Here is a 26988-nt window from a genome sequence, read left to right as displayed (position 1 = left end):
GAAGAAAGTATATGAGAATTGCTCGTTTTCCAGGGCCCGCAGGTGATGTTTGGTTGTACAATAATCACTGAAGTTTTCTACTGCTTCACACTCTGGTACAGGAGTCTAAAGACAGTAAATGGTATGCTGGCCCCAGAGAAGACTATTAGAATATAGGAAGTTGGTTATTTTTCCAGAAGGGCCAACTGAGAAATTCTGAAGTTTGCTAAATACCTTTCTTCATCCTATAAGCAATATTTTATAAAAGAGGGCGACTCGAGGGGGAAAAAAACCACAGGATCAACTTCTGTGAAGGAGCATGACATCGACTTAATAATTTGCAGTTCAAGCCTTTACTGCGTCCTTTACAAAGAACATGATTTATCTCTTCAGAAGGAGGCATATCGTAAATTGTGTATCACAACAATATATTTCACTCTCAAGTCTTTAACTTAATTGGGGTAGAAAAAGGAAATATAGCTTCTGGTCTCTATTCCAGAAACGAACCCTTGGATAACGTTGCATCAAAGATTTTTACAAGTAAATAATTAATTGGCTTAGAACAGGCTGACAAATATAATTAAGCAATTTATAGTTGAAATATTCAGTATTTCTCTAATTAGTGACAAAGGAATACCTGAGGCTGTGATCAGATGAAATAAGTCCCGGATGAGTTTTAAGATAAAAGGAAACCTGGAATTTTTCATCATACATTTCATTATCTGTAATCAGAATTTTAAAGTAAAATGGGTTGTTATAAAGCAGATACATTACGATTATTTTGTACCTATACACTTTGGTCTAAATTTGGACAAACACATGCTTCATTTAGTAGTGGAACTGTTTATTTCACTGTGCCAATGTCAAGAAAAATGGTGATAAAGTCTCAAATGAAGGGAAATCAGACTATTCTCAAATTCTCCTAATTATGTTTTGAAAAAAGTCTGTCATTAGAAAGTCAGTTTGAGACAAAGAATATAAATGAATACATTTATACTTTAAAAAAGTCTTTTTGCTAGAGTATCAGTAAATGTCTTGGAAGGGGACTCACAAGTCACTTCTCAAAATATACCATATCACAGTTGCTAAGAATGAAGTACAATTCTTACAAGATTTTTTATTGATGCCCATTTATACATAATGATGGAATTTGTTACTTATTCATGCATGCAAACAATATAATGTGGCCAGTATTACTCCCAGTACTTCCTCTGCCCTCATGTTTTTAGTGAAATACTCAATCTAAATGAATGTATTCTAATATTTTGTTATAGGCTATATTATTGGATTATCAACTTTGTGTTTCACTCCCTTTGTAGGAGCCTCAAAACTAGTAGTCATAAAGTCAGCTTAATCGTGTGTTTAGGAGCATACTTTATTATTATTACTGCATAGCACATCACCATGAATTTAGTGTTTTAGAAAGAAATATTCTGTTTGGGCCAGGAGTCGGGGTACTGGTTGGTAGGTTCCCTGTTCAGGGTCTTAGAAGTTTGAAATCAAGCTGGGAGCCAAGATTGAGGCTTCCCTGTTCCCTGATGGCAGTGAGAATTCACTCCCTGTCCTGGTTGTCAAGTGGGAGCCATGCTGTTTCTACAGGCCACATGGCCCCCTGCACAGTCTGTTATTGTGCTCGCAGGAGGGTCTCTGGCTTTGAATGGCTCCCTACATTGTTTGAATTATAAAAAACATTATCCTATCAACTAGGCTTCAAGATCCTTTCTGCTGTATCTGGGGAGTATATAATATTCATATCCCCAACTCTCAAGGAATTACATTCTAGGAATTTGGGGGGAATGACGTATCTTAAAATTCTACTTACAACAGACTTAGCGATAAAAGCAATCTTGTTTTGAAGATAATTATCTTTAAATATTATAATTTAAAAAACTTTTTTTTTATATAGATGTTGGTGACATGTTGCTTATCCGATTTAGAGGTTACACATTGAAAATTCATATTGAAATGTCTTTTGGCTGTTTAAAGTGCCAAAACCTTCCCCGCAGTACCATCTTTGAGTTTGCCAAAACACCCACATTTTCCATTTCAGCCTCTGACTAAAGGGTATAGTCCACGGTAGTAGTGACAACTTCTACTGACCCCAGTTACAATCTTTCTACTGAAAGTTACAAATTATAGCACTATTTGAAACAAAAATGATACAAAGAGATGGACATGCATATACATAAGCACTGAAGTATATAGCACACCCATACACACTGATATGTACAGAATTTTTATAGAAGTAGTGTTGCAGATTAAATAATGAAGCCATATAGAATTTACCAGATTGAAAATTATAATGACCATTATGTAGTTCTGAATGTGGCTAAAATGTTGTCATTAAAAGAAAACCGCCTGTACCTACCAGAAATTGTTGCCCATGGTGTTACTTGGTTTGTAAAGTCCACTTTTCAAGGACCCTGTTGTTCGTATATTTGTCAAGTAAGGGTAAAATCTCCATTAGGTTAACTGTCTCATTCTCTTTTATTGAGATTTTTATGCTTTGTTCTGTCAGAAAAACAACTTTCTGACTATCTTTATGGTCTAACATAAGAATTTATTAAAAAGGCAAATATTTTCATTTGTGATCATCTACCTTTTACTGATTTCTTTTTAAAACAGTAAGGGAAAACATGAAATATTTCCAAGCATTTTCTCATTCACTTCCGTTACAAGGAAGCAGCTCCCAAGAATTATTTATACAGCAATAGTATAGTGACCATTCCTTGTAGTAATGCTAATGCCTTCATGTTATTGGTCTTTTTTAGTATTCTGAGTTTCCTTGGTATTGATAGACTAGTATCTTTTTGGGGAAAAATATTGACTTTATAGGTACTTATTTGTCTTTTCAACCCTACAATGAAATACGTTTTTGGCTTCCACCAACAGAATTAATATAAAATTGTGACTTTGGGGAATTAATTTATCACACTTATAGTCTTAACACTCTTAATGGATTTTCCAAACATTTTAAGACTAGTAGAGATTGGATGTGAGAAATGAAATGCTAGGCATTTTCAGTGATCTTTAGCTGCCAGGCTCAATCTATTTCATACCCTTTAAAGAAATGTAAGTTATCCGAGTTTTATGCAGACTGCCCAGAGTGAAAATAATCAGTATACCAAAATTTTAACAGATATTCTACACATATTTACACTGTGATCTGTCTATACCTTGTACCTTTTAGAGAAAACTTCAGAAAGATTAAAAATCATAGGTCACATTTCCAGAAGCATCCTCTTTTCTATCACTAGTCTCTCTGAAACTGTTTTTGTAAAAGTACATCTTGCAGTTATTTCAAGACGTACTTAGGAACATCCGTTCTGATGGTTCGTTTTTTTTTTTTTTTTTTTTGGTCATCAACTTGTAATGTAGTCAAACTACCAGTTATCTCATGTGAACACCATTTATAGTATTAAGTGAACCAACGAGAATTTTTTTTTTCCTGGAGAGATGAAGGCTAGGACAGACCAGTGAATTATTTTGAAGTGTGAGAATGTACCCAGTAGACATATTTGTTTCATTAGTAACAGCTTGTAGAATGAGATGAAGACTTCATATTTCATTTAGAAACTGTTAATATAGTGAGGCAAGAAACTGGGACCCAAGATGGTTAAGTGGCTTCTTCAAGGTCACATAAGTAGTTAATGTCAAACTTCATAATCAGGATATTATTAAAAGATAAATATGAGTCCGGTAAGTGACACACTGAAACATTTGACAGCATTCCCAAGCAGGAAGTGTTTCCTTATATTTAACATAAATCTATTACTTCCTCTCGTTAGGTATTTGGAAAGGATGGAGAACAGCTGGTACCTGTATTCTAGTTCTCTAACAACTTCATTATGTCTTATCAGTTAATTATTTTTTCCAATCCTTTTCAAAAATGGTTTGCACACAAGAATCACATTTGTTTTCATTTGTATATTTGTAACTATCGAAGCACATTTCTAAAGGATGTTTAGTAAAGCTTCTATAAGGATTAGCTACATAATTGTGGGTCCCCTTCATTAAAAACTATGAGTCTTAAGATGACAATAAGGACATTTTTAAACCAGGTGCAGGACGTACGTGATTACATGTCCATGAAACTGGCTCTGATGGTTTCAAATGTTCTGCCTGAAACTTTCCCTTCAACATTAATTTACCAACTGTAGGCTTAAATATTTGTATATACAGCAGACATTTTTGAAAATTATTCTCAAAGAATTTTTGTTGGCTAAGGTCTTTGAAGTTCTTCCAGTGCAAAAGAAATAAGCAGTGTAGGTTCTACCTGAAGTGGTAGTGACTATAATGCAAGGGCCAAGTTACCCAGCTGAGTAGGCCCAGAATGCTTCTTGGCATCCATATTATAAATGGATTTGGTCTTGGGAATTTGTGATTTTTAAAGGAAAGATTTGACTATTGAAATGTTTTCCTAAAATCTTCAGAAACACTTTGCATCAGCTAGCATATTCTTGGTACAAATCAGTGATTGTAAGTGTGTTTCATGAGGTATGCTGGACTTCATCTAGACACTTTTTATATGTGAGAATATAATTTGTATTTGTGAATGTTTTGTATGTAAACCAACTTTGTTACATATGACTTTGGCATTTGAATAGTATCCAGTGTTTATTAGAATATTAATGAAGGTAGAAATACTTTCTGAAGTCAACAGCACTTCAAGACTAGCTAAAAATCTAAGGAAAAATTATGTGTAACGGACTGTTAATTTCTGCTTGTTTATGAATATGTAACTACTTTCAGGTATAAAAATGTTCTGTTTTAGAGTATAAACATGGAAAAGGTGCCATGACAATCTTTATTTGTATCAATACTAACCTTTAAGAAATTTTGGTTATTGCTTTATTAAAAACGTGCATGAGAAATACATTTTTCACTCATGTTGGCATTGGATTTTTTTCTAATTTAAAGCTGAATAGAACTGTCCTTTTTCAGAAATAGTATTTTTGAAATGGTGCCATTTGGCTAGAGGATTAAAATGTGAAAGATGTATCCTTAGAACATTTTAAGAAGCTTTCTGTTTTGTGATACTTTAGCATTATACAAGTTTTGGCTTTGTAGTGTCAGTATAAATCTTACCAATATTCAAAAGAATTCAATTGCTAATGCTGTTCATCTTCTTAAGACGTAGCCAACAGTGCCACCATCAGAACAGACAGGCTGTTTTCATTCTAAGTGTTGGTATTCTCAAAAAACGACACACTGAAGAAATGTTTGGAAAAAATTTTTCCAACAGATGCAGATAAAAAACCTAGAAAATACTAGTGCCATAATCAAATTGCCTTTGACAAATTCATAATATTCTTCAGTGGCCTGCCACAACATTGAACGTTTAAGTCTTGTCCGGTCATGCTATAGCTAGCATTATGATGGTCAATTTACTATGTTAAATTTGTTCTAAGATAGTCTCAAAGAAAATAAAAACAAGGAGATCCTGGTCATCTTATTTTAATAGCATTTTCTGTAATATGCATCTTCAGGGCAATTCTTTTTCATTATCTGTTTTGTATATGACTTGATTTTTTAATGATGGTCTTTTAAAAATGTGAAGGGCTATGTTAACTATAGTTATCATTTTAGAACGTATTTAAAGCATAATATTTTTCTTTCATGATTTGATACTTACATGAAATGGTGTATTTATTTCTGAATGAAAAGAAACCTGGTCCCCATCTTCCTGTTGACATCAAACAGTCCTCTGATATGCTAATCTAGCATTGGGGAGAGCACATACAGGCTTTATTTGGATTCATTCCAAGTCTGAAAGAAAATTATGTGTAAAGAACTGATTTTGTAGCATTGCCCCTTTCGAATGAAAACTGATGTTGACACAGTCTATTAAAAGATTTCATAATAAAACATGGGAGATCTTCAAAATTACAGTAAGACTGCAATTTTCTTTTTAGGATGCAGTGAATGCTACTGATGCAGTAGCTGATAACTTCCATATATGTGGTATAATAAAAATTACCCATTTTTCTGTGAAGATTTATACTTTGCAAATGATAGTGAATATAATCGTTTGCTCTCAATATCCCAAAGTATGAAGTAGGGTAAGATTTCCTTGTGCCGTTTTTCCTTTCAGCCTGCCCTCAACTGGTCATAAGTGTAAAAATTTAGCTATTTTGAATTTTCTCAAGTATCAAAAAAAAATCACAATTCTGAAATACATAAAAGAATGTTTACATTTGAATAAATGTAAGTTTAAATGTAGTATTTATGTTGGTAATCTAAAAATCAAGTAGGAAGTGATTTTTCTATAAAGTGTCTTAAACTAAATTGCTCTTGAATGAATTATTATAGTCTTTAACATAGGTGGCCATTCAAAAGAGGACAACTACAATTCCAAAAATAAAAGTGCGCATCTGTTTAAGTTGACGACTGGTGCTTTCAGCTTTTTGCACCAAGATTTTGTTTCCTTGTATTTCAGTTTCATTTAATCAAAGCAAGGCACAAGTTTGCCTTACCATGTGCAATAGAAATATTCATGGAAACTTTACATAAATCCCTTTTGTTAATTTAATTTTTAATCGTGATACTTCAAATCACTAGGGTGGTTCAATATTTAAAAAGAATTCTAGAGTAAAACCTCTGCCAAGAGAAGAATAGTCTTTTGATGAATATAATTACCTTAGGATTTGTAGACATTTTTATTCTGGCTTTTCTTAAAAATCAAATTTGACAACTTTCCTTTTAAGACAAGCCATTTTATATAGATGTTAATTATGGGAAGTCGATACTACAGATGTGGTGTTACATGGTTTGTGCTAACCTTAGGTATAATCGGAAGAAACCTATTAAAATCATGATAGTAGGTACATTAAAGCAGGTATTATTTCTGACATACAGATTTATGCCTATTAACACTATTTTAAGATCTTATTTTTATTTAAAAGCATTTTAAGAAACAGAAGAGGCTAATTCCTGAGAGAACCGTATGGAAGTACTTTGTTCAGCTGTGCAGTGCATTGGAACACATGCATTCTCGAAGAGTCATGCATAGAGGTAAGATAAAATCATTAAAAACTTTCAAATTGCTCCATGGTTTGTACTAAAATATTAAATGTCTTCTAGTCATTGTGTAGCATCATGTTTTCTCAGGTAATTCTAAGTTGTAATTTAATTAGAATTATAAATCTTAAAGCCCACATTTTAAAGTCTTTTTGCTTGATATTTAGTCTTACTGCTTATGTTGGTAAAGCAAAAGATGCAGGAGAATAGTTGAATACATTAAGATGTTCAGAATGTTAAGAGTTACATCATTAAATAATCCAGTGATTTTGGGGTGAAAACTTTAACGTCTCTAAATTTGCACAATGGCATTCTACCATTTAAAATTACTATAAAAAGGACACTTCAGGGCTGGGGTGTCAGTCAGTGGTAAAGACATTGCATAGTACATGAGGAAACTGGTTCAATCCTCAGCACCACATAATAAAATAAAGATGTGTGCATCTACAACTAAAAATATTTTTCAAAAATAGGACACAAAAATGTAGTCATCATTATGCTATATTGACTCAGAGGATTGAGAACTTTGAAATATTGTGATAGACCACAATTAAAGTGACTGGCCGAACTTTCATGTTCAAGATCAATTCTCCCATGAAAACTATCCCTTTAAAATTCCTAAAATTACATCATCCCTCATTTGGTCTCTTCCTTTATTCACAGATATAAAACCAGCTAATGTGTTCATTACAGCCACTGGCGTGGTAAAACTTGGAGATCTTGGGCTTGGTCGGTTTTTCAGCTCAAAAACCACAGCTGCACATTCTTTAGGTAAGAGACTATATAGTTTCGTTCAGTTGCATTTGTTTCCTCGAGAAGTACTACTTGTATATGGCTTTTACGTTTTTAAAAACATCAGGTCTTCAGATCCCAAGTCTCTATTAGTTGTCCCGTTTCCTTTTACATGACAGGTGGATACTTGTTAACTTGACCTCAGGCAGCACCACTCAACTAAAAAATGCTGATAAACCTGATTTTTATTGTTACCTTGGAACATTCCTTTTTATAGTTAAATGATGTGATGAATACACTATTTTGGAAGAGAACTTTTCCTGACCATTCATAAATACTACATGTAATAATTTGTAAGTTTACAACATGGTTGTGATTACTGCAATAGTGAAACCTAAAGATGATCTGTGGCAAATGAGGAAAATACTCCCCGAAATTGTAAAATGGATGAAATACATGTACTTTATTCATTCTAAGTATAGCAGTGTCCTTGGTACCTAAAGTAGAATTGGATGTAACTATAACAGTAACAGTGGAGAGAAAGTTGTTCAGTTTAGAAACAGTAATTCCTAGAGGAAATATTTTTTTGTTGAGCCTGTCACTTCAACTTAACTCTCCAAATCATTTTCTCCTTGTAAATACAAGGTACAGATAAAATGATGGCAAAAACTAGTTGACTTTAATTTAATGGAGCCCATCTTATTGTAATTTCATGGAAAGCCACTGATGTTTTTTTAAATGCCATTAAATGATTTAAAAAAATAACTTTAAAGGGCCTGGTAAGTCACAAATGACTTACACAAAATAGCTAAGTAGTGAAACGAGCCTCCAAATTAGTTGACTCTAAATATTTTTTGTCCTTTTTACTAAGATTCTGTGTGTCCTTAAACCTGTCATTTTTCATATCTAGAACAGTACCGGGCACATAATAGGCACCAAGTCAGTATTTATCATATCTTTGTAAAGCATAGTTGCAAAGGTAATGCTTTTTATGAATTTGAGTGACATTTTCATAAGGATTTGTTTGAGAAGCTGTAATTTTTTGCAATATAAATAGTGGAGAATTTCTATGGAGAAAATCAGATTGTTCCAAGCCAGTGCGTTTTCTTAGTAGTGAAGATGACATTTTCATTTAGTTCTTCACCTGACTGGAATGTGCCAACAGCATTGTCATTAATTTACTTACAAACGCCAGGTTACAATTATGCACAAACATACAGCTGCACACCCATGTGTGTTTTTTAAATACTGTTTTGCTAACTGAGTATAGTGTAGTCATCCAACCTTAAGGATGCAGCATAGTAAGTGAAAAGTAGATCTAAACAATTCTGGAAATTGAGTTACTTAGTCTGACTGATATTGCCTCTTGCAAAAGCTCTAAACAAGGTTTGCAAACATGTATCTCCAAATTAGATGTGGTAGTTCAAATTATTTGGCAGAGTAAGATTAGAAATTGCTAATGAATTATTAAATCTAACAAGTTTTATCAAAACTCAGTCATAGTTATATAAGACACCTGAAGTATAACCACTGAGGAAGTAGTAATGTTTCTTTGATGGGTGAAGAACTGGTAAACCTCGTTCACAAGTCTTTGTTTTACATATAATGAAGCAAAAAATTCTTAAAATGACAGTTTTGTGTTTTTTTTTTCCTGTCTGCTTCTGTGCAAAATGAAGATCTTAGTGCTTTGAAGTCAAAGTGCACTAAGCAAAGTGCTTTGAATGCCAAGAATTTTTTAAGTTTGAACTCCAGACTACTAAGGTTCCAAAGGTTTTATTGGGACTAAAGAACCCAAATAGAACGTTTTCTTGACCCTTTAAATAGGACTAAGAGAACATGAATAAAAGCAGGAGAAATCCTGACAGTTGTTGACAAGATAGCCCTAATTTTCATGGTTAGCCTCCCAGCTTATATATTTTAATTTTTAATAGAAGATTTGCTTCAAAGAGCAATCAAAGTAATTGAAAATTTGGCCAGCTATACAGATTTATTTTGCTTATAGAAAGAGTGATACTTTATTACCTATCGGGTCATTTTCTGATTTAACTCTGGATAATCATGCCCTACAGATTTTAGAACAATCTCATTTGAAGTTTCACTAAGAAGTACATGTCTGAGTTGTAACTTAAAGGAGGCCGATCCTAGAGCCAAATTTCATTTTCCCTCTTAAACATGTTTCTAAGAATTTAAAAATGCAAAGATATGAGTTTAGAAACATCTCATTGTAGCTATACATTTGATTTTTGCCAAAGTATTTTCTTCAATAGGAATAGGCACTTCCAGAAGTTTTTTCTAGTTGTATTAATTCTGCATCTTTGTATGATAAATTAACATGTAATAAATTGTTTTGGCATGTTGTATAGCAAATGTACCTGTACAGATGGCCACATTACCACTTTTCAGAATTTTGAAAAATATGAACAGTATTGATTCCTTAAATGCAAGGCTAAAAAGTTACAAATAATAAATCTGATGTTGCTGTATATTCAAACCAAGTTCAGGTCTTGGGGGGAAAAGAAACCTCACAGAGACTTACTTTTTGCCTACAACCATCATATACATTGTTTCACATCTCTTATTTTATCCCAGTTTGTTAATCCATAAATAGGAATTTATTAGGGAGTGGGAAAATGTTTTCTTTGTTTCCTTTAAGTCCAATGTGTATTTCCATTAGTTATCTTCCTGTAATTCATGTGATTACATTACTTTTCCCCCAAATCTTTGGGTGGTTCTGTTGTCTTATAAATATCAGGCAAAATTAGGGTTTTCTCCAGTCATGTCCCCCAGCTTTCCACTCATCCACTGTGCCACCTTTCCTGCTCATGTGCCAGCTGTGTTTTCCTTTATTTTGAACAAATAATAATGCTGGTTGATGTTCCGCAGAGAATGGAGAACACCTGAATTTGTGTGCTCATTGCTCTGTTGGCCCTTGGTCAAGCCATTAACTTTTCTAAAACTTGGTTTCTGGATTTAAGAAAAAGAAATGTGGGCTATAACCATTCCTGTTTGTCCCTTAACCCCTAATAAACAGACAGTTTATTTGGTTAGGCATTAAGATAGGGTGACATAGAAAGGTAGGGAGTTCTCCATGAGCAGTTTATTGTGTGAAAATTCCTGAATTGATTGGCTCAAAAAATAGTTTTGCAGATGCTTTCTAGGGGCAGCCAGAGCAAAATCAGTCTTTGTCTGCAGAGAGCTTACTGTGTGGTGAGAAAAAAATATTTCTTGAGAATGATTAGGACAATTACTATGGAAGGGGAAAGGTGGGATAGGCCCCTCTGAGGTCATGTTTGAACTTAGAACCCAGCAAGCATCTCGGGATTACTGAAGGACATTTCCTACAAGATGTGGATGCAGACTAAGCTTTGCTGGGGGGAGACACAGAAAGGGGCCAGATTCAGTAGGAACATACTCGATTTATAGCAAATGACAAGTTTTTGCAAGTTTGTGATATAAAGAACACTGATCTGGGTTCAAGAAGTTCACGACTGCTGTCATTAAGCTTCAAGCTAAGCATGCCTGGTATTGTCCACTACTTCAGGTTCTTTGTGTCCCATCTTTCCTTCCGAGTCTGTTAGAGTACATTCTCCCTAGAACTGAGCCCATCAGACAATCAGACCCATGATAGACAATTTTTTGTTCCCTACTCTCCCCACTTATGGACTTGAGTCTTTCTATTGATTTGCACACAATACTGTACACATACCTATTAATTTTGCCTTGTTTCATATTGTTAACCTTACAGGTAACAAGTTTCCCAGTATATTAATCTGTATCTACAACTTTGAAATTAATCAAGATACAGCTCTCCCTCCAGTCTGGCTTTATGTCTGTAGAGGACAACTCCCTATAATATTGTGACCCCTTTGGAAAGTAATCACAACTGAGGCGGATGTTTCATGTAACAGTGTTTTCCTTCACAATTTGGTGCATCTTGGTATTTTCTGTTCCATTTCACCAAAATTAGTGTTGGTTGCAACACACTAAATTGATTTCACAACTCTTAAATGATTTCCAAATTGCAGATCATGCATCTGTTTTCACTATTTTCAGGTTGTTTCGTTTAAAATCCAATTCTCACTTTCGACAGTCTGATTTACTATGGGGTTGGTTCACTTGGTCAAACATAAATTAGTGTTCCCTGCACTTTTGTAGATGCATAACATGCGTGGTGTTTCTTCAGTTTGCAAATCACTCATCCCCATATGATCCTTACAGATAATGTGGATTAGACACATGAATTATTCCCATTCTGGAGTGGAGGAAATGAAACAGAGGCAAATGGACAGAGTGAGAAGATCTGGATTGCTAGTTGGGTTTCTTCTCCCACACGTTTTCCCATTCTTTCAGTACCTTAAGGGATTTTCTATAGCTCTGGTTTCCGATTATTCAATTTGGGGTTACCTTATTCTGCCTTATTACACTGCTTCGTAGCCTACATATGAAAGCAGTTTGCTCTCATGTGGACTTGATTACTTTTGTTCTTTCAGGATTCACAAGTAGAAAATAGTCCTGTAGAATATTGAAATCTTTATGACCATTCTGTATATCAGAAACTTTGGTGACTTCTTTGGAAATATTACGTAAAGTAAAAACTAAAACTTTACTCCACAAGTTCTAATGATCTAGTTCTTTTATTAGGAGAGGTGGAATGTACTTTCCTTGTATTTCTTTACGTCCTTTAAAGTCTCCTTTCAACAAATATGTTCTGACCCAGATGCAACTTGGTAGGAAATTAAGTATTTTTCATCTTTGAATATTTAAACATACAGAACAATTTTTATATAATCCCCATATAATTTGACTAGAGATCATAATGCATATCAAAGTACCTGTATTTCCTATAATGATGCACAAGAATCCTCTTTTGCTAGTGTATATGAACAGTGAATAGATATATAGCATTTTGATTTCAAGCAGTTTTAAAACCCATTTTCTCCTTATCTTCAATGTTCTATGGATAGTACAGATTTAGAACTGAGATCACTATTTAGTACTACACCTGACCCTCCATTCCACCCCCACGAACTCTTGATCCCTACCCTGTTGTAACTTTTTTCCTTAAGACTTACTCTAAAATGCTGTGTAATTCACTTATGCTTAGCATTTACTGGCTCTCCCAGATAAAATGTAAACTTCATGACAATTCTTTGTGGTTTTAGTTCCCTAAGATGTCCCAGATGCCTCTGTGATAGTATTCCACACAATATTTATTGGATGAACAGGATTTAGAGGTAGGCTACACAGAAGAGCAAAATATATTATCTTATATTAGTGCTAAACTGAGGGTTAGTTTAACAAAGTACATTGTGTCAGCTGTGGGCCCATGTTTATTAGGATAGCTGCCCTTAATGTGGTGGCTTGGCATATGAAGCAGCTTCAAGCTTGTATTGTCTTCATATCAACATACACTTTTGTGATTCCAAAGGGAAGAGAGCACAAAAAAAAAAAAAATCACTGGCTCTTAACTAGATCTTCTGCTTGAATATAACACACATTACTTCCATTCACATTTCTTTTCTAAAACAGCCTCATAGCAATGCCTGTCTCAGTGGGGCAGGGAAATGTATTCTCTTATGTTCCAGCAACTGTTGACCATGTAGCTGAGATAGAAAATTCCTCATTTAGTTCTCTGCTTAATAATTTGTATTCTTGGAGTTGTGGCTCAGTGGTAGAGCACTTGCCTACCATCTGCAAGGCCCTGGGTTTGATCCTTAGCACCACAGAAGATAATTTGTATTCTTCTGTTGTTTTTGTGACATTTGTAGCTATTGCGGCCAAAGGGGAATTAACTCTTAATGGGGAAGAGCTCTATGCAGCCTTACAGAATTTTCTTCTTTCTAAATTGGGAAAGTCTGAATAGAGACTTTTAAAGCTAGAATGATGCATGACATTCACTGGAGTATTAATCCTTAGAAAAGTCACCAGGGATAAATATATCTACAGTTGTCCCTTATGATAAGGATCTTATTTTGGTCAATTTAATCATTTATAATATTTGAAGCCTGATGAGCAAATCTTTATACTAATGGCTGTGTAGCATATCATGTTCCATTCTCCATCTCTAATTTAGCAACATTCAAGGTAGGTGTGATTACATAGTTTAGAGTTATCAGCTAGTGACCAAGACAGAATTCATGTAAATTACAAAAGATAATTATAGCCATGAAACACTTACCATATTATTCTTGTTAAGGTAAGTGCATTAGTTTTACCTCTTCCCTACCTGTACCACCTCGAAACTAAGGGGGCGGCGGGGGGAACTATCCAAAATTATCCAGGGAGATCTTGAAGGTCCAACATTTTGTGAACCATGTAACTTTTTCTTACCCTCTCAGTACCAAGTACGGTTCTTGTAATATATCAGTACATGAATTGAATGTCCCATTCTCACAAAGCATACATCATAAACACATTAGTATTCATTGTCATCCTAATAACTTAACAGATTTAGCAACTTAGAAGTCCAGCTTGGCACTCACTGAGCTAAATTTAAGATAGCCACAGACTCCTGTCTATTTAGGATGCTGGCAGAGTTCAGTTTTTCAGTGTTGAGATGCCTGTTTCCTTACTGTCTGCTGAGGTCCATTCCCAGCTTCTAGAGGCTGCCCTCGTTCCTTGGTTCTAGGCTCTACTCCCCCTATTTTCAAAGGTAGCAATGGCAAGTCAAGTCCCTCTTGACATGTCGCATCTCTCCGGACCATTCTGTGGTATCTCTGACCAGTCATCTGGGAGAATCTGTTTTAAGGTTCATAATGTTACCCTGCCAACTCCCTTTTGCCTTGTACCATAAACACATAAGACCTAGGACCAAAAATCCTAATCAGATTTCTGCCCATCATATTATTGTAATGCGCTCAACATCTTGGAAGTCATTTGTGTCCTAAAGTCTGCGTACGTGAAATCGTTTAAAAGTCAGGTTTTAATGACAGTTTATATCCTTGAAATGTGTTGTTCTTTTTTGAAGAGGTGTTTTGGTGTTTTAAAAATTTGATGAAATTTAAGCAATGGTCATGCTCTCAGTGGAATTTAGGAGGGGAGAACAAATAGTTTCAGTAAGGAAAATTATTCTGTTGCAGAAATGTAGTAATACAATTGTAGGTAATTTTGGAATATATTATCTACTATTTAAAAATACCTATTTGCACCAAAATTTTACTTAGGAAAACACTTCAATTGCGTATTAATGTCTACTTGCTACAGTGGAAGAGATTGATAATGTTTTGCTGTAGCATTTTTGCTTTCTAAATGTCCCCCAGAAGAGGAAAGATGGAGAGTTTATTTTTGCATGTGAGAACTTTGTAGTATCTCCAAAATGGAATAGATCTTAATTAAAATGTTCTGATATTGATCCTTGTGCTGAACAAATATTTGAAACCGCTCGAGGGGAAATCATGTTATTCTTAGTGTTACTTTTGTCAAAGGATTGCTCGAGCTCCTGTTTACTCTTCACAATGAGATAAGTGATTCCGATTTCGCAGTATTGCCAGCATAGTAAATGCGGGGCCATCATTTAAGCTAGATACCAGAAATTTTCACACTGGAGTCTCTTGAGTGTACATTTCATGTTTCCCACACTATTTTCAAGTGTGATACATCCTCTGATTTCAACTTGGAAAATTAGTGTTTTTGAAACGGGCATTAAGACAGTTTCATTTTTGGTGCCAGGTGCCACCTGTGGTCACATTCTTGTTTTTCCCCACACCTTTCCCTAGCACCTCCCTATGGGTCTATTTTTGGCTTATGCCCCTTCGTTGTCCACAGTGGCATGGAGCCATCAAAGCAACATATGTAGAGTTAGTACCAAAGGTTGCTTTCACAGATTTATTTTTCAGTTCTTTAATTACTCTGGGAAGAAGCTATTATCTAATTTTAATCTGTGCAGATTTTACCCCTCAAGCCACTTTAAGTATTTAAGACAGTATGAGTAACTCAAGAGTTGTCATTTTCACAGATAGTCCATTGCACTTATACCTGTATTTCTGTCTTTTCATTTAAGCAGCAAAAAAAGCTGTCTAAATTTGAAAACATGTTTTTCCAGTCATTTCAGAGTGGTTGGATTTAATGATATAACTGTTCCCTTAAATAGAGAACTACCTGGGTATGAATTCCAGGTCCACACATTACCAATTTTGTCATCTTTAGCACCTTGCTTGACCTCCCTTTCTAAAACTAGATGATAGTCCCCGTTTGCTGAACTGTAGCCCCCTGGAGATGAAGGCTGTGTCCCGTTTACTTAAGCATCTAGAGCAGTTTTTGTTTAGTTTCACCAAGATCATGCATGTATTTAGTTCAGTGCCTGGAACAGTATCCAAATGTGATGAGATTTCTCTCGTCATTAACTAAAGTTCTCATCAATTATGCTTAAAAGACGACAGACTTATTTTTAAGTCTTACGTAGAAAAAAAAAATCTATCAATCATTCAACCACTCCATACTGACTTCAGGTAATAATCCTTACAATGAAATAAATTTGGTGTCTCTCCATTCAATGTGCCAATGTAATTTCTGGGCTGACTCATGAGAATCAAGGGGGAAAAATGTAAATTGCTCTTCTCTAAAGTTGTATGTTTCAGTCAACTTTGGTGAGGTATAAGGTAGCTCATCTCCTTCTAATTTTCCCCAGAATGTTCGCAGCTTTCTTTTCCTTCAGTGTGCTCTAATTTTAAGAGTAAGAAATCATTTCTAGATCAGTTTTGCTCGTTTCTAGTGCCTGGTTTAAAACACTTTCATGACCTAAAAGGAGCATTTTTTTTTTCCCCACTTAATTTTTGATGGGATTTTGTCGAGTTTAAAACACTCCAAAGTGTTTTAAAGGACTCAAACCTTTAGGTCTGTAGAATTCTTAAAAAAAAAAAAAAAAAAAAAAAAAAAAAAAAAAAAAAAAAACTCGGGTCATTTAATCTTACAGAAGAGGAAAGTAAAGAAAATTCACTTGGCTAGTGACTAAGTAATGTGTTAAAGTTTTCCTGACCATTTTTTAAGTGGGAAGATGACAGAAAATGGGCCAAAGAAATTCAATTCTATTTTTTTCTCCTTCAAGAGTTTACAGAGGTTAGTGTTAAATTTTTAGCTTAATTCTTGAAAAAAATTCCATATGCAATCTGTTCTGATGAAATGAATGTTGGTATCCTGGAAGATCAGACTAAATCACTAACAATTTTTCTCAACTATTTTAGAACTTCTGGAAACTGCTCTCCATTTTATTCAGAATTTGAATATTTCTTTAACTGGAATAAGTCCATTAGTGTAATGAGAATGTTTTGTACATCTAAATGATTGTTGTAGTATATTAATGTAGATTTTTAAAAGTCAGCAATTTTCTCATGTCAAGCCTTTCCTATTCATGTCAGGAGGATAAATAGCCTAAGTACCTGTTGTGGCAAAATATTCTTTTACCCACAACCATAAAGTCTTGGAAGTGGAATTATGTATCCTGCAGCCTTCATGCTCCTCACTACGTAGTAATTTGCACGATTGTTTTAATGTCTCATCATATCACTGCACAATTCTTGTATAACTGTTAAAAGAAGTCACAACATTCTTGAGACAACAGTAATCAGACACAGTTGTCAGTTTAAATAAGGGGTTTTAGGAAATAATCATATCTCCATTGAGTTTGGAATGTTGAAACCGTATCTTTGTATTTAAACCTACTGCAGATTTTCCTGAGCCCCTAAACTTTTAGGCCTCTTCACTAGATCGAAAGGGTAAGGACGAATCAGGCTGCAGCATGAGGCTGAATCTCTTAGCTCTGGGCCGGGCTCATCTGCTGAGAGATACTGAGCAGGGGGGCATGTTAGGAAGCATGCCATGGGCAGAGAGTAGAACCTTCCTTTTAGGCTTGTTCAGTTAATTATCAATTTGCCCCGTTAATAGCATAGAACATAAATGAACTCATTACAGTGACTCTTTTAGAAATGTGTCGAAGAAGGAGGTGAGTAGACTATTTAGCTTTACATTTTTATTTTCAGATTGTATATATAGTTTATTTCAATGTTATACAGTGTAAAATGTTCATTATGAAAAAAATCTTGTCTAAGCTTAAAAATAGCACTGCTGAGTATGAAACTTTATAATGACCTCCAGCAGCTCACTAGGAAAGGCTTCTTTGTATATCAGAATTGTCTACATTTTAAGTTTCATTCAGTGGCATTCCAAATCATTCATTTTCTCTGCTCCTTTCACTTGTGGGTCGTCATTGGAGTTCGGTTTGTGTTGCAGTTAAGGTGTTGTGCTGGGGCTAATCTCTGTAAAATGCTAGCATTTGTTCGTCTTTTTCCCTATCATCAATCTTTCACACTCATATCAAACCCCTAATGTATCAGCAGGTTTCCCAGAGCTAGTGGTTAAAATTACCTTTGCTTTTGGTAAACTCTGAACCTTCAAGCCTCAGTGTTTTCAGCTGCCCCCTGTGGATTCTGTGAAGCCTCTCTGCACATTCCTCACTGCCAGTCACTTGCTTTATGTCCTGAAACCAAGAGCCTGTGCAGAGCCCATTTATTATTCCAGCTGTACCTACCATCCTTCCTTAAATGCATAGAGTATGTAAATATTTCCAGTAATTGCTGTTTATGCAAACTACAGGTGAAAGTGGTGAGGACTCCCAAAGCTAGATCGCTTGTGTTTCTTTTACACAACAACCACTGTCACCTAGCTCTCAAAGTTTTGTTTTCCTGATACTACTGAAACTGGCAAATGGAGGTTTCAAGAAAAAATGTTACAATAAAATTATTTATTCAAATTTCCAGTCTGATTAGTATCATGTTTGCATTTTGTCATGTCTTTATCAAGCTTTCCTTTCATCCATCTGAGTAGTGCTGCCCTTTATTAGTAAAATAGGATTCTGTTACAGGTAGAATTCCGTGGATAGTGGTTCATGTTTTCACTTTAAGCATAGTGTTGCATACACAGATGACCATTAGGTTTAACTTTAACTTCATTCTTTCAGAAATCTGACTTCCACCTTGAGGATCATAATTTTGTAATTAGTATGATTCTGTTACCTGACTAGGAGACCCCTGTTGAGCCTTAGGCTAATGATGGATGGTCAAATAGCCCTCTAAATTTAAAGAGATTCACTTAAAAAAAATGACTTTTAAACTGTTCAACCTGCTTTTAAACAACTATGGCATTTTCCACAATAGCTATATAAAACAAATTAGCACTTTAAAATGAACGAAAGCAGTCTAGAATGTCCCATCTCTTAAAAGCTCTCCTTAGTAGAAGGAACACAAACACTATTAGAGATGACAGTGCCCTTTCACGTGTTATATGGCCCTTTGATGTGCAAAAGTCACCTATATTCTTTCTAAAGATGGAGTAAGGAAGGCGTCAAGTGTTAATAGAACATTTGTTACATTACAGAACTGTGTTCTGAGGAATGCTTCTCTACAAGTGTGATTTATTTATATATTCAAAGTTGTAATGCTATTTAGTTTAAAATAATTATGTTTAATTGTTTGGGAGATGCAGTTCCATTTCAAAAAAATAAAGCTCCACATGAATAATTTCCTGTTTAATTTGAGTTGAGGAAATGTTAAGTTTTATGTTCTGAAAAAACAATTTGATTGTAATGAATTTGGGGGTTACATTTTAATCTAAAATTTGTCATTTCTTACCACAGCTGTACCTTCATATTTATATTCCTTGTTTTATTTGGCTTGTTTTTTAGTGGGCACACCTTATTATATGTCTCCTGAGAGAATACATGAAAATGGATACAACTTCAAATCTGACATCTGGTCTCTTGGCTGTCTACTATATGAGGTAAGTCATGTTGATCAAGTAAAAATGCATCAATATATGGAATTTATTTCCCTTATTTACATTTTTTTCCTGGATGTTTAAGAAGTGGCTTTTAAGAGTTTATTGGGTTAACAGCTAGTTTTATACAGAATGACAGTCTTATTTCTTCCTGTTTTCAAATCATACTCTTAATGAAAATGTAAAAATATGTATTTGAGCACCTATGAAAAAGACTTGGGTAGTGTAGGAGAGGTATATTAAAATGAATTTAAAATACAAATATAAACTAAATCTGTTTGTTAGTATTTTGTTTCAGATTTACATCAGTATTATTCAACTTTAAGGATAATAACAGTTTATTTCCATGAGTAACAATATGTTAGAAAAGCTCAGGAAATTTTCTCTCGTACTTAACAAAGGAAGATAGAATATTGTTGGTCAGTCCTCTAGAAATATTGCAGTTCAATATTGATTCATAAAAGAAAGCATATTGCTAGAATATTTTATACCCTTGTTATAGACCATGTCATAAAAGGGTTTCTCGAGCTAGTGACTTCTATAATCTTAATTGAGTGGCAAGAATAGATTGAATCGAAGTTGGTTTAACTAAAGTGAATAGTCTCATTTTCCTATCTCAATAAGGTTAACTAGAGTAGATGGATAAAAAACCAATGTATTTCCTACTGTTTTGTACCTCTTCCTAATTTAAATGAATGAGGTGGTATCTATTTTAATTGTGCCATCACTGGAAGTAGAACATCAGGAGGTGTTTTAAAAAATGTATTCTGCTTTATTATTATTGTGCTGATTCCAGTTTTCTTCAGGAACCCGAAATTGTTTTTGCTCCTGAAGTGACTAATGATTGCTTAAGAATTATGAAATGTTCTTGAACTCAATTTTTATTAAAAATTATAAATTTAATCAAATGACTCCATGTATGCACATGAGGTTAAGGGATTTCTGTTCACTACATTTTCTAAATATGGTACAATGTTGAGATGGCTTGACAATATTAGTTACATTATAGTGTGTTTGAAACAAATAATCTTACAGTCTTTCAGGTCATAGTCTAAGATTATGAAAGCAACATTTTCCCTTTAAATTTCTAAAAGTAAATAGCAAATTAGATTTTAATAATGAGATTAAATGGAGCAATGGAAAAAATGTTCAGTAGAGATAATGTACTTTTAGGGGAAAGTCTGCATAATGCTTTTTTAGGGCTGGCAGAATCGTGTCAAAACGTAAATAATTTTTCACATTCTAAATGTGCCTTTGAAAGACAGTGTACTATTTTTGTCAGCTTAAAGTGATCAAAATAAAAATTTATTTCTGTGGGTTATTTCTAGTTACTTATGCTAAATAACATTAATTTCCATCTTAATTGCTACACAAGAACTTGAATTTTGTCAAAGATTTGTTTTATTGCCCTTCAGTTACATTGGAATGTAGTAGACACGTCAGCATTTGTTTTAAAAACTTAGCCATAACATCACATTTACCATAGATATTGTTTCCTACTAAGAAATTACTATTAACGATGGTAAAGTAGGGAGGCTTTTGTGAAAATGTATTTTAAACTCAAAAAATTAGACTTTCAAATGTTCCTCAAACCTTAAAAAAAAAACTAGCAGTAGAGTTTTAATTGATATGCAACAAAGTAGACTTTACTAATTAAAATCAAGATGCTGTGCTTTTGCTACACGGACCTTTACATGGAAAAGTAGGTTTTACACATTTCCTTTATTGTTCAGCGCAGCAATTGCATCCTTACAGGGTTGTAGGTTGGTGGCTTACAGTTCAAAAAAAAAGAGAGCTGCCACCAGCCCCGAAGACAGACAGTGGGCTTTCGTCCCTCCGACACCCCCAGAATACTAATCAGGAAAGTCAGACCCTGGAGGTCAGGGAGCAAGTCAATCATTCTAGCGATCGTCTCAGTGTGGAGGATCAAATTAGCCTGAAAAATTCAGCTGCTGGGAGGAGAGGGCGAGCAGCTGTCAGGGGCAGCATCGAGATGCACTAATGAACCAGATGAATAGTGCAAAAGCTTGAAAATAAAAACAGGACAGTTGACATTTTTCATCTGTCAAAGCAGGAGATGCATGAAAATATACTATTCCTGTTTAACTCCTTAGGGGACATTCAGATTTTTTTTAACACTGCTGTATTGAGACAAAAGTACTCTAATGAACTAGCCTATGATAACGAATATATGTACATTTACTTAAGGTCTTACAAACGTGGAGACTATAGTTTATAGTTACTTTTAAAGTAGTGTTTTTAATGTTCCATTTGATCATGTGTCCTTGCATCTGAACCCTGATTTATTGTGGTTCCTCCTTTAAAAATTTCCTCTCCGGTAGAATGTTTAGGAGTATTCAAAACGTCTTTTACTTTTTCTCATGTGGAACAACTCCTCCCAAGGTTGTTCTGTGTAGGTGTGAATAAAATGTAGGCAAGGTAAAAATTGTGTCGAGCTGCTCTTCAGGCCTGATTTCCAGACCTGTCCCCTCCTGGCTGAGGTTCTGAAGGAGTTAAAGCCCTGTCTGGAGCACAGAAGACAGATGAGAGCCATTTTCAGCTTGTCCTGTCCCCACTGACGCTCACTGAGTAGCACAGCATGGACCAGCGTGTTTCACACACACTCTGCCTGTCTGGGGAATGTACACATTGTCCTTCCAAAATCAAACTTATTAGCACATGTAGAAAAGGGTGACTGACTTTGGGGCAGCCTGGCACTCCGTGTTGTATTCTTGCTGCTGCGGTTCAAAGATTTAGATGGTTTTCAACAGGATGCGAACATTTTAAATTGAATTTTTAGTTTGTAACCTTGCTTACCATAGTACTGGCTTGCACTTTAAATGTCAAGTTACAACCCTGTCTTTAAATGCAAATTCAATAATGTCTTCTTTAAAGTTGCTCATCTTCCGAGTCGTGGTTTTCTGCATAAAAATCTCATTTGGATGCCTGAAAATGCACCTGTGACTTGCAGGTTTTCAGACATTGAGTTCCAATTCATTGCAAACTATTTGGGGATTAGTTGTATTTTAATTAAGACTTTTCCTCAAAGGAAGCCACATAAAATGCTTTGCATCCTCATCCTTGACTATTGATAAATTATATGCAGTTTTAAGTTCAATTTCATGTTTGTTGTACTTTGATCATTGCAAGCTATAGTATGGATACTCAGTTTTGCTATGATGTACGACCATCGAAACAACTAGTTAGTATATGTATAAAGTTATGTTCTGTTCCTTAGTATTGTTATATTGTATGTACATAGAAAAAAATACCAAAAAAAGTTTAAGAGTTCTAACAGTTCTCTGAAAGGGATGTTTAAAATTGTTTTATTTTCGACACTACCCGCCCCAACCCAGTGTAACAATCACCTTGTGAGTTGCTGTGTAACTATCAGTTTCACTGTGAACATTTTACAGATGGCTGCCCTACAGAGTCCTTTCTATGGTGACAAAATGAATCTGTACTCACTGTGTAAGAAGATAGAACAGTGTGACTACCCACCTCTTCCTTCAGATCACTATTCAGAGGAAGTAAGTTGTTTCCAGTTGTGTCGTCATTATTTTGCTAATGTTTGGATTTTATTAGGAATTTGACTAGAAAATAAAAACTAGTATAGGTGGCAGAAAGGGCACTTTTCTTTCTGCCCCTTGTCTTGGAGACTTGTTTAAAGAGTTGACGCTGCAATTCATAATGGGGTGTGTAACAACACAGCATGTGGCGTAAAATTGGCCACTTCCTAGGTGTGATAATAGTAGCTGGCTTCACAGTGGACTGAACACACAGAAGGGCAGAATTCATGCTCAGACCCACATTTAGTAATTGACACGTCTGGTGGCCCGTTCTAATAGGCTACCTCCTAATTAAAACCTTCCTTCACAGCCATTTTCCCAAAACTGAATTACACATCTTTGCTGTATGTCTCAGAACCTTGTTCTTTAAGCTTTACCTTCCCTCTCCTTTGACAGTACATGTCCTGTCACTACCTCACTGCTACAGTCTGATTCCTTTGGGGAGGTGTTTTGAGGTTAGTGCAGTAGACACGTTAAAAACATTTTGGGTAGGATTGAAGCTTTTACCTTGCTTGTGGTGTTAACCCATTAAAATGAATTGTGTTGGCTCTATCCAACCTCCAGTCTTTAAACAAAACGTGTATCCCATTTTAGCTTAACATTTTGTGATTGTACCAGTATTTAAGCAGGAAGCATGCAGAACAGGCATATGTCAGGTCAACTAAGGCTTGTTCACAGGGGCTCTTTTTGGACTGTTCATTGGGACCTTACCGAGAAAGCAGTGTCCTGTGTTAGGATATCTCACACCTCAGGAGCAAGATTTTTCTGCCCCAGGAAAATGGAAAGGAGTAAAAGAAAAAATATGAAACAATTATAATGTTCACTTAATAGGTAATTGTGTCAGTCTTTCTATTGTGAAACGAACAGCATTGAGTCTATGTAACTCGAATAATAAATCTCTAAATTTTTTTTTTTTTTTTTTACCATGTAAAGCTTTTTGGGTTCCATGAATGTAGTAAGTACATTTTGTAATAGTTTTGACTCTGATAATCAGTGATGCCTAGTTTTTTGCTTTATGACATTGGTATTCAGGTAATTAGAATAAACTCTGGATAATGTAGAAATATTACCTTTGTTTGATGTGAATGCTCTTATGTTAGCCATTTTTAATTGTTATTTTGGGTCTAGAATATAAATATGGCATTTCACAAAACCAACTTCAGAACCATAGACCTAGAAATACAGTAGGGTGTGAACAATAATGCAAAATGATAGCAAGAATGTCAGGGGCCTTTCTTTGTTGTGTCATTCATGCTGTCTTCTTTTTTCCATGAAGCACATGAATATTTCACATATCTGCATCCTCATCCCCTATTCTTCTTGACTAATTTTCAGACTGTCTGAATTTGCATTTCACATGGTAGCTGATTAGGAGATGCCGAGTGCAGCAGTGAAGCCTCAGCAGGCGGTTACCATGGTGACCTTCAGCAGGATTTTAATGATGATACCACTAGTGGTTCGTTGAAGTCGGCCTGCCTGCAGGGCTACTTCACTGCAGCTAAGTGTGAAGTTGGATATGCGGATTCTCAGCCAAGGGGCAAATATCAAAGTCTGGCCCAGATAGAAGGTCTTAGAGTTGGGAAAAGAAAATAGATTCCACTTTTTACTTCACTCTATATAGTTACCAGTTTTCGAAAAGAACTATAAAGCAAAACATGTGGTATACTTTCCAAAAAAGACTGGAATTCCTCGTATTAGTTAAGTCTGTTGTCATGCCCTGATGAAATAGAAGGCGATATCATCTAGGTAAACATAGAAGATAATTCTTTAAAAAAAAAAAAAAATGCAGACTATATGTAACAATGTTACTTTAATCTGATCAGTTATGTAGCAGAGTTCTCCAAATAAGAGCTTTGAAATGCAGATGTGCTAATATTTTCTCTCCTTAAGTAGGAACTCTGTTAAATAATTATGCAGAATTTCAGCATAGCAACAACAAAAACATCAGATTTGGTGCTGCCTTAATGATAAATGTTTCCTCCTAGAGTAGGGTCTTCAGAAGTTTTAAAATTCCCACTCACCGTTTGTTAGTGTAGCAAATTGTAGGAACTGGTAAGAGTTCATTGTTTGAACACCTTTTAAGTAAAAGGCCAATTCATTGTCCATTTTGTGGCACAAATGGTAAGACTGGTTAAGCAAATTAACTAAATATACATTTGAGATTTTACCATATTACTGCAAATTTAAGGCTCCTATCCACAAAACATTAAAAGGGAACATTTCAGAAGAATGCCAGCTATATCTGTCTTCACACTCAATTGATAGGAATCTTAAGGAACACAGGATTTCTACATCCACTTCTAAATGGAATGACTGCATTTAGAAGCATGAAATTTTTTATGTTTGATATTATAAAACCTAGATGCTACTAAAATAGCATGCTTTGGAAAAAATAGGTGTGTATATCACATGTTTCCTTTTGAATGTATATGCACAAAATTAGGGTTCTAGATTCAAATACGTCAGCTACACATGAATGATGTTAGAAGGAAGCCACCATATACATTTCCTATCTGTGGGGAATTACTATAGTTAACAAAAATCTTAGGTTCAAAGCATATGCCTTCCCTTAGATGTCCGAGTTTAAGTGTTAGTGGTATAGGGAAGCCAACATTTTCCAGGTGTAAGGAATTATTCAATAGGCTGATCATCTGACTGGGACTTAGCCATCAAGACTAAATGATACTTTTTTTTTAAACTACCAGTGCAATGTCTGCTAGAAGCTCCATGAGTTTTCATGTTTTTACAGATGGCATTTCCTCTTTCTGAAAAGGTTCCTGATCTTTGCCAGGTAAATTTCCTTCTATTTGAGACATGGCTTAGACATCATTTCCTGTTTTCTTTCAACCTCCCCCTTGGCACCCACAATGTATGGTAGTTGCTTCTTGTCAATGTTTTGCTCCTCAGGAGCAATGACTCTCCTTATCTGTATCTCTAGGACCTGATGATTTTAAAAGTTTTGATTACTCACTGATGAATGCATGAAGGAAATAAACAGAATCCTTGACCTACCTACTCAATGATGAGCAAATGAGAAACCACTCCAAAGAATTATCTAGTAAGGCAGAAAATTACTCAGAAGATCTGACAGTTTTCTTTCGTTGATATTACTCCCTGTAAAGTTTTATCATTCTTGCACATAAGGAGCAACATCTGTGAAATAAGACTGTTTTCCTTCAGTTTCAGTATTTCTTTGGGAGACACTGGAGTATTCGTCAAAATTATGTATTTGGTAAATCTCATGAGACATTAAAAAGAATTGTGAATGTTTACATAGGTAACTTAGTAAAGTGACTATACTGAGTTAACTTAAAAATTGCATCATTGAAGAATGTAAGACTCAAATTCTCATCAAAATCTTAAAGGCTCAATAGAATTACATCTTGGTAGTTGGTTTGCTAAGACAGGATTACAGGTGAAAGTTTAAGAGGCAGAAATGGGAAAGGAGGATAAGGGTGGTTTTGGTTGAAGAAAATATTAAGTTGCAGACTTAAGAACTGTACAAGAAACGTATCCCTATAAAACCTTGGAAAGATAGTTAAACCTGTTTAACAGAGTGTACGATGTTATAACAGTGCTTTCTGATCTGAACCAAGTTCAATGGCTGATTTCTAGTAATTTTCTAAGTATCTTCTAGTTATGTTTTTGAAATCTTGCTCGTTTAGCAAGTCTTAGTGTTTGTAAGAAACCAAACGAAGTTTGGAATCAGATTAGCTGAGTGATCAGTTTTCATATTCCTTAGATATTTAATGAAAAGTGAAAGACTGGGCTAGAGGTTTAAAGTTATAAAACAAAATATTAAGTCAATTAATGCTACTCTCATATGTAGGTTGAAACAACCTGAAAGATCACATTTAGAAAACAAATGAGGGCTATAGCAAAGTGGCTTCATTTTCTTCGTTGGGTTCTTTCCTGGAATAGT

The 26988-nt window shown here is 34.9% G+C and overlaps 1 protein-coding gene across 3 annotated transcripts in view; it reads left to right on the top strand.

Moving 5' to 3' along the window:
• The window catches only part of Nek7 (NIMA related kinase 7), a 125640-nt gene that overhangs the window by 87140 nt on the left and 11512 nt on the right, over nt 1-26988 (top strand). For all 3 annotated transcript variants that reach the window (XM_076872887.1, XM_076872885.1, XM_076872886.1), the window contains 4 exons: nt 6885-6993; nt 7663-7770; nt 19406-19500; nt 22914-23027. In XM_076872887.1, coding sequence (XP_076729002.1) covers nt 6885-6993; nt 7663-7770; nt 19406-19500; nt 22914-23027 — 426 coding nt within the window. The remainder of the gene's footprint in view (nt 1-6884; nt 6994-7662; nt 7771-19405; nt 19501-22913; nt 23028-26988) is intronic.

The sequence above is a fragment of the Callospermophilus lateralis genome, chromosome 13 (assembly GCF_048772815.1).
Source record: "Callospermophilus lateralis isolate mCalLat2 chromosome 13, mCalLat2.hap1, whole genome shotgun sequence".
Taxonomy (NCBI): Eukaryota; Metazoa; Chordata; class Mammalia; order Rodentia; family Sciuridae; genus Callospermophilus; species Callospermophilus lateralis.
The sequence above is the reverse complement of the archived record's forward strand: the minus strand, read 5'-3'. Positions and strand labels throughout refer to the sequence as shown.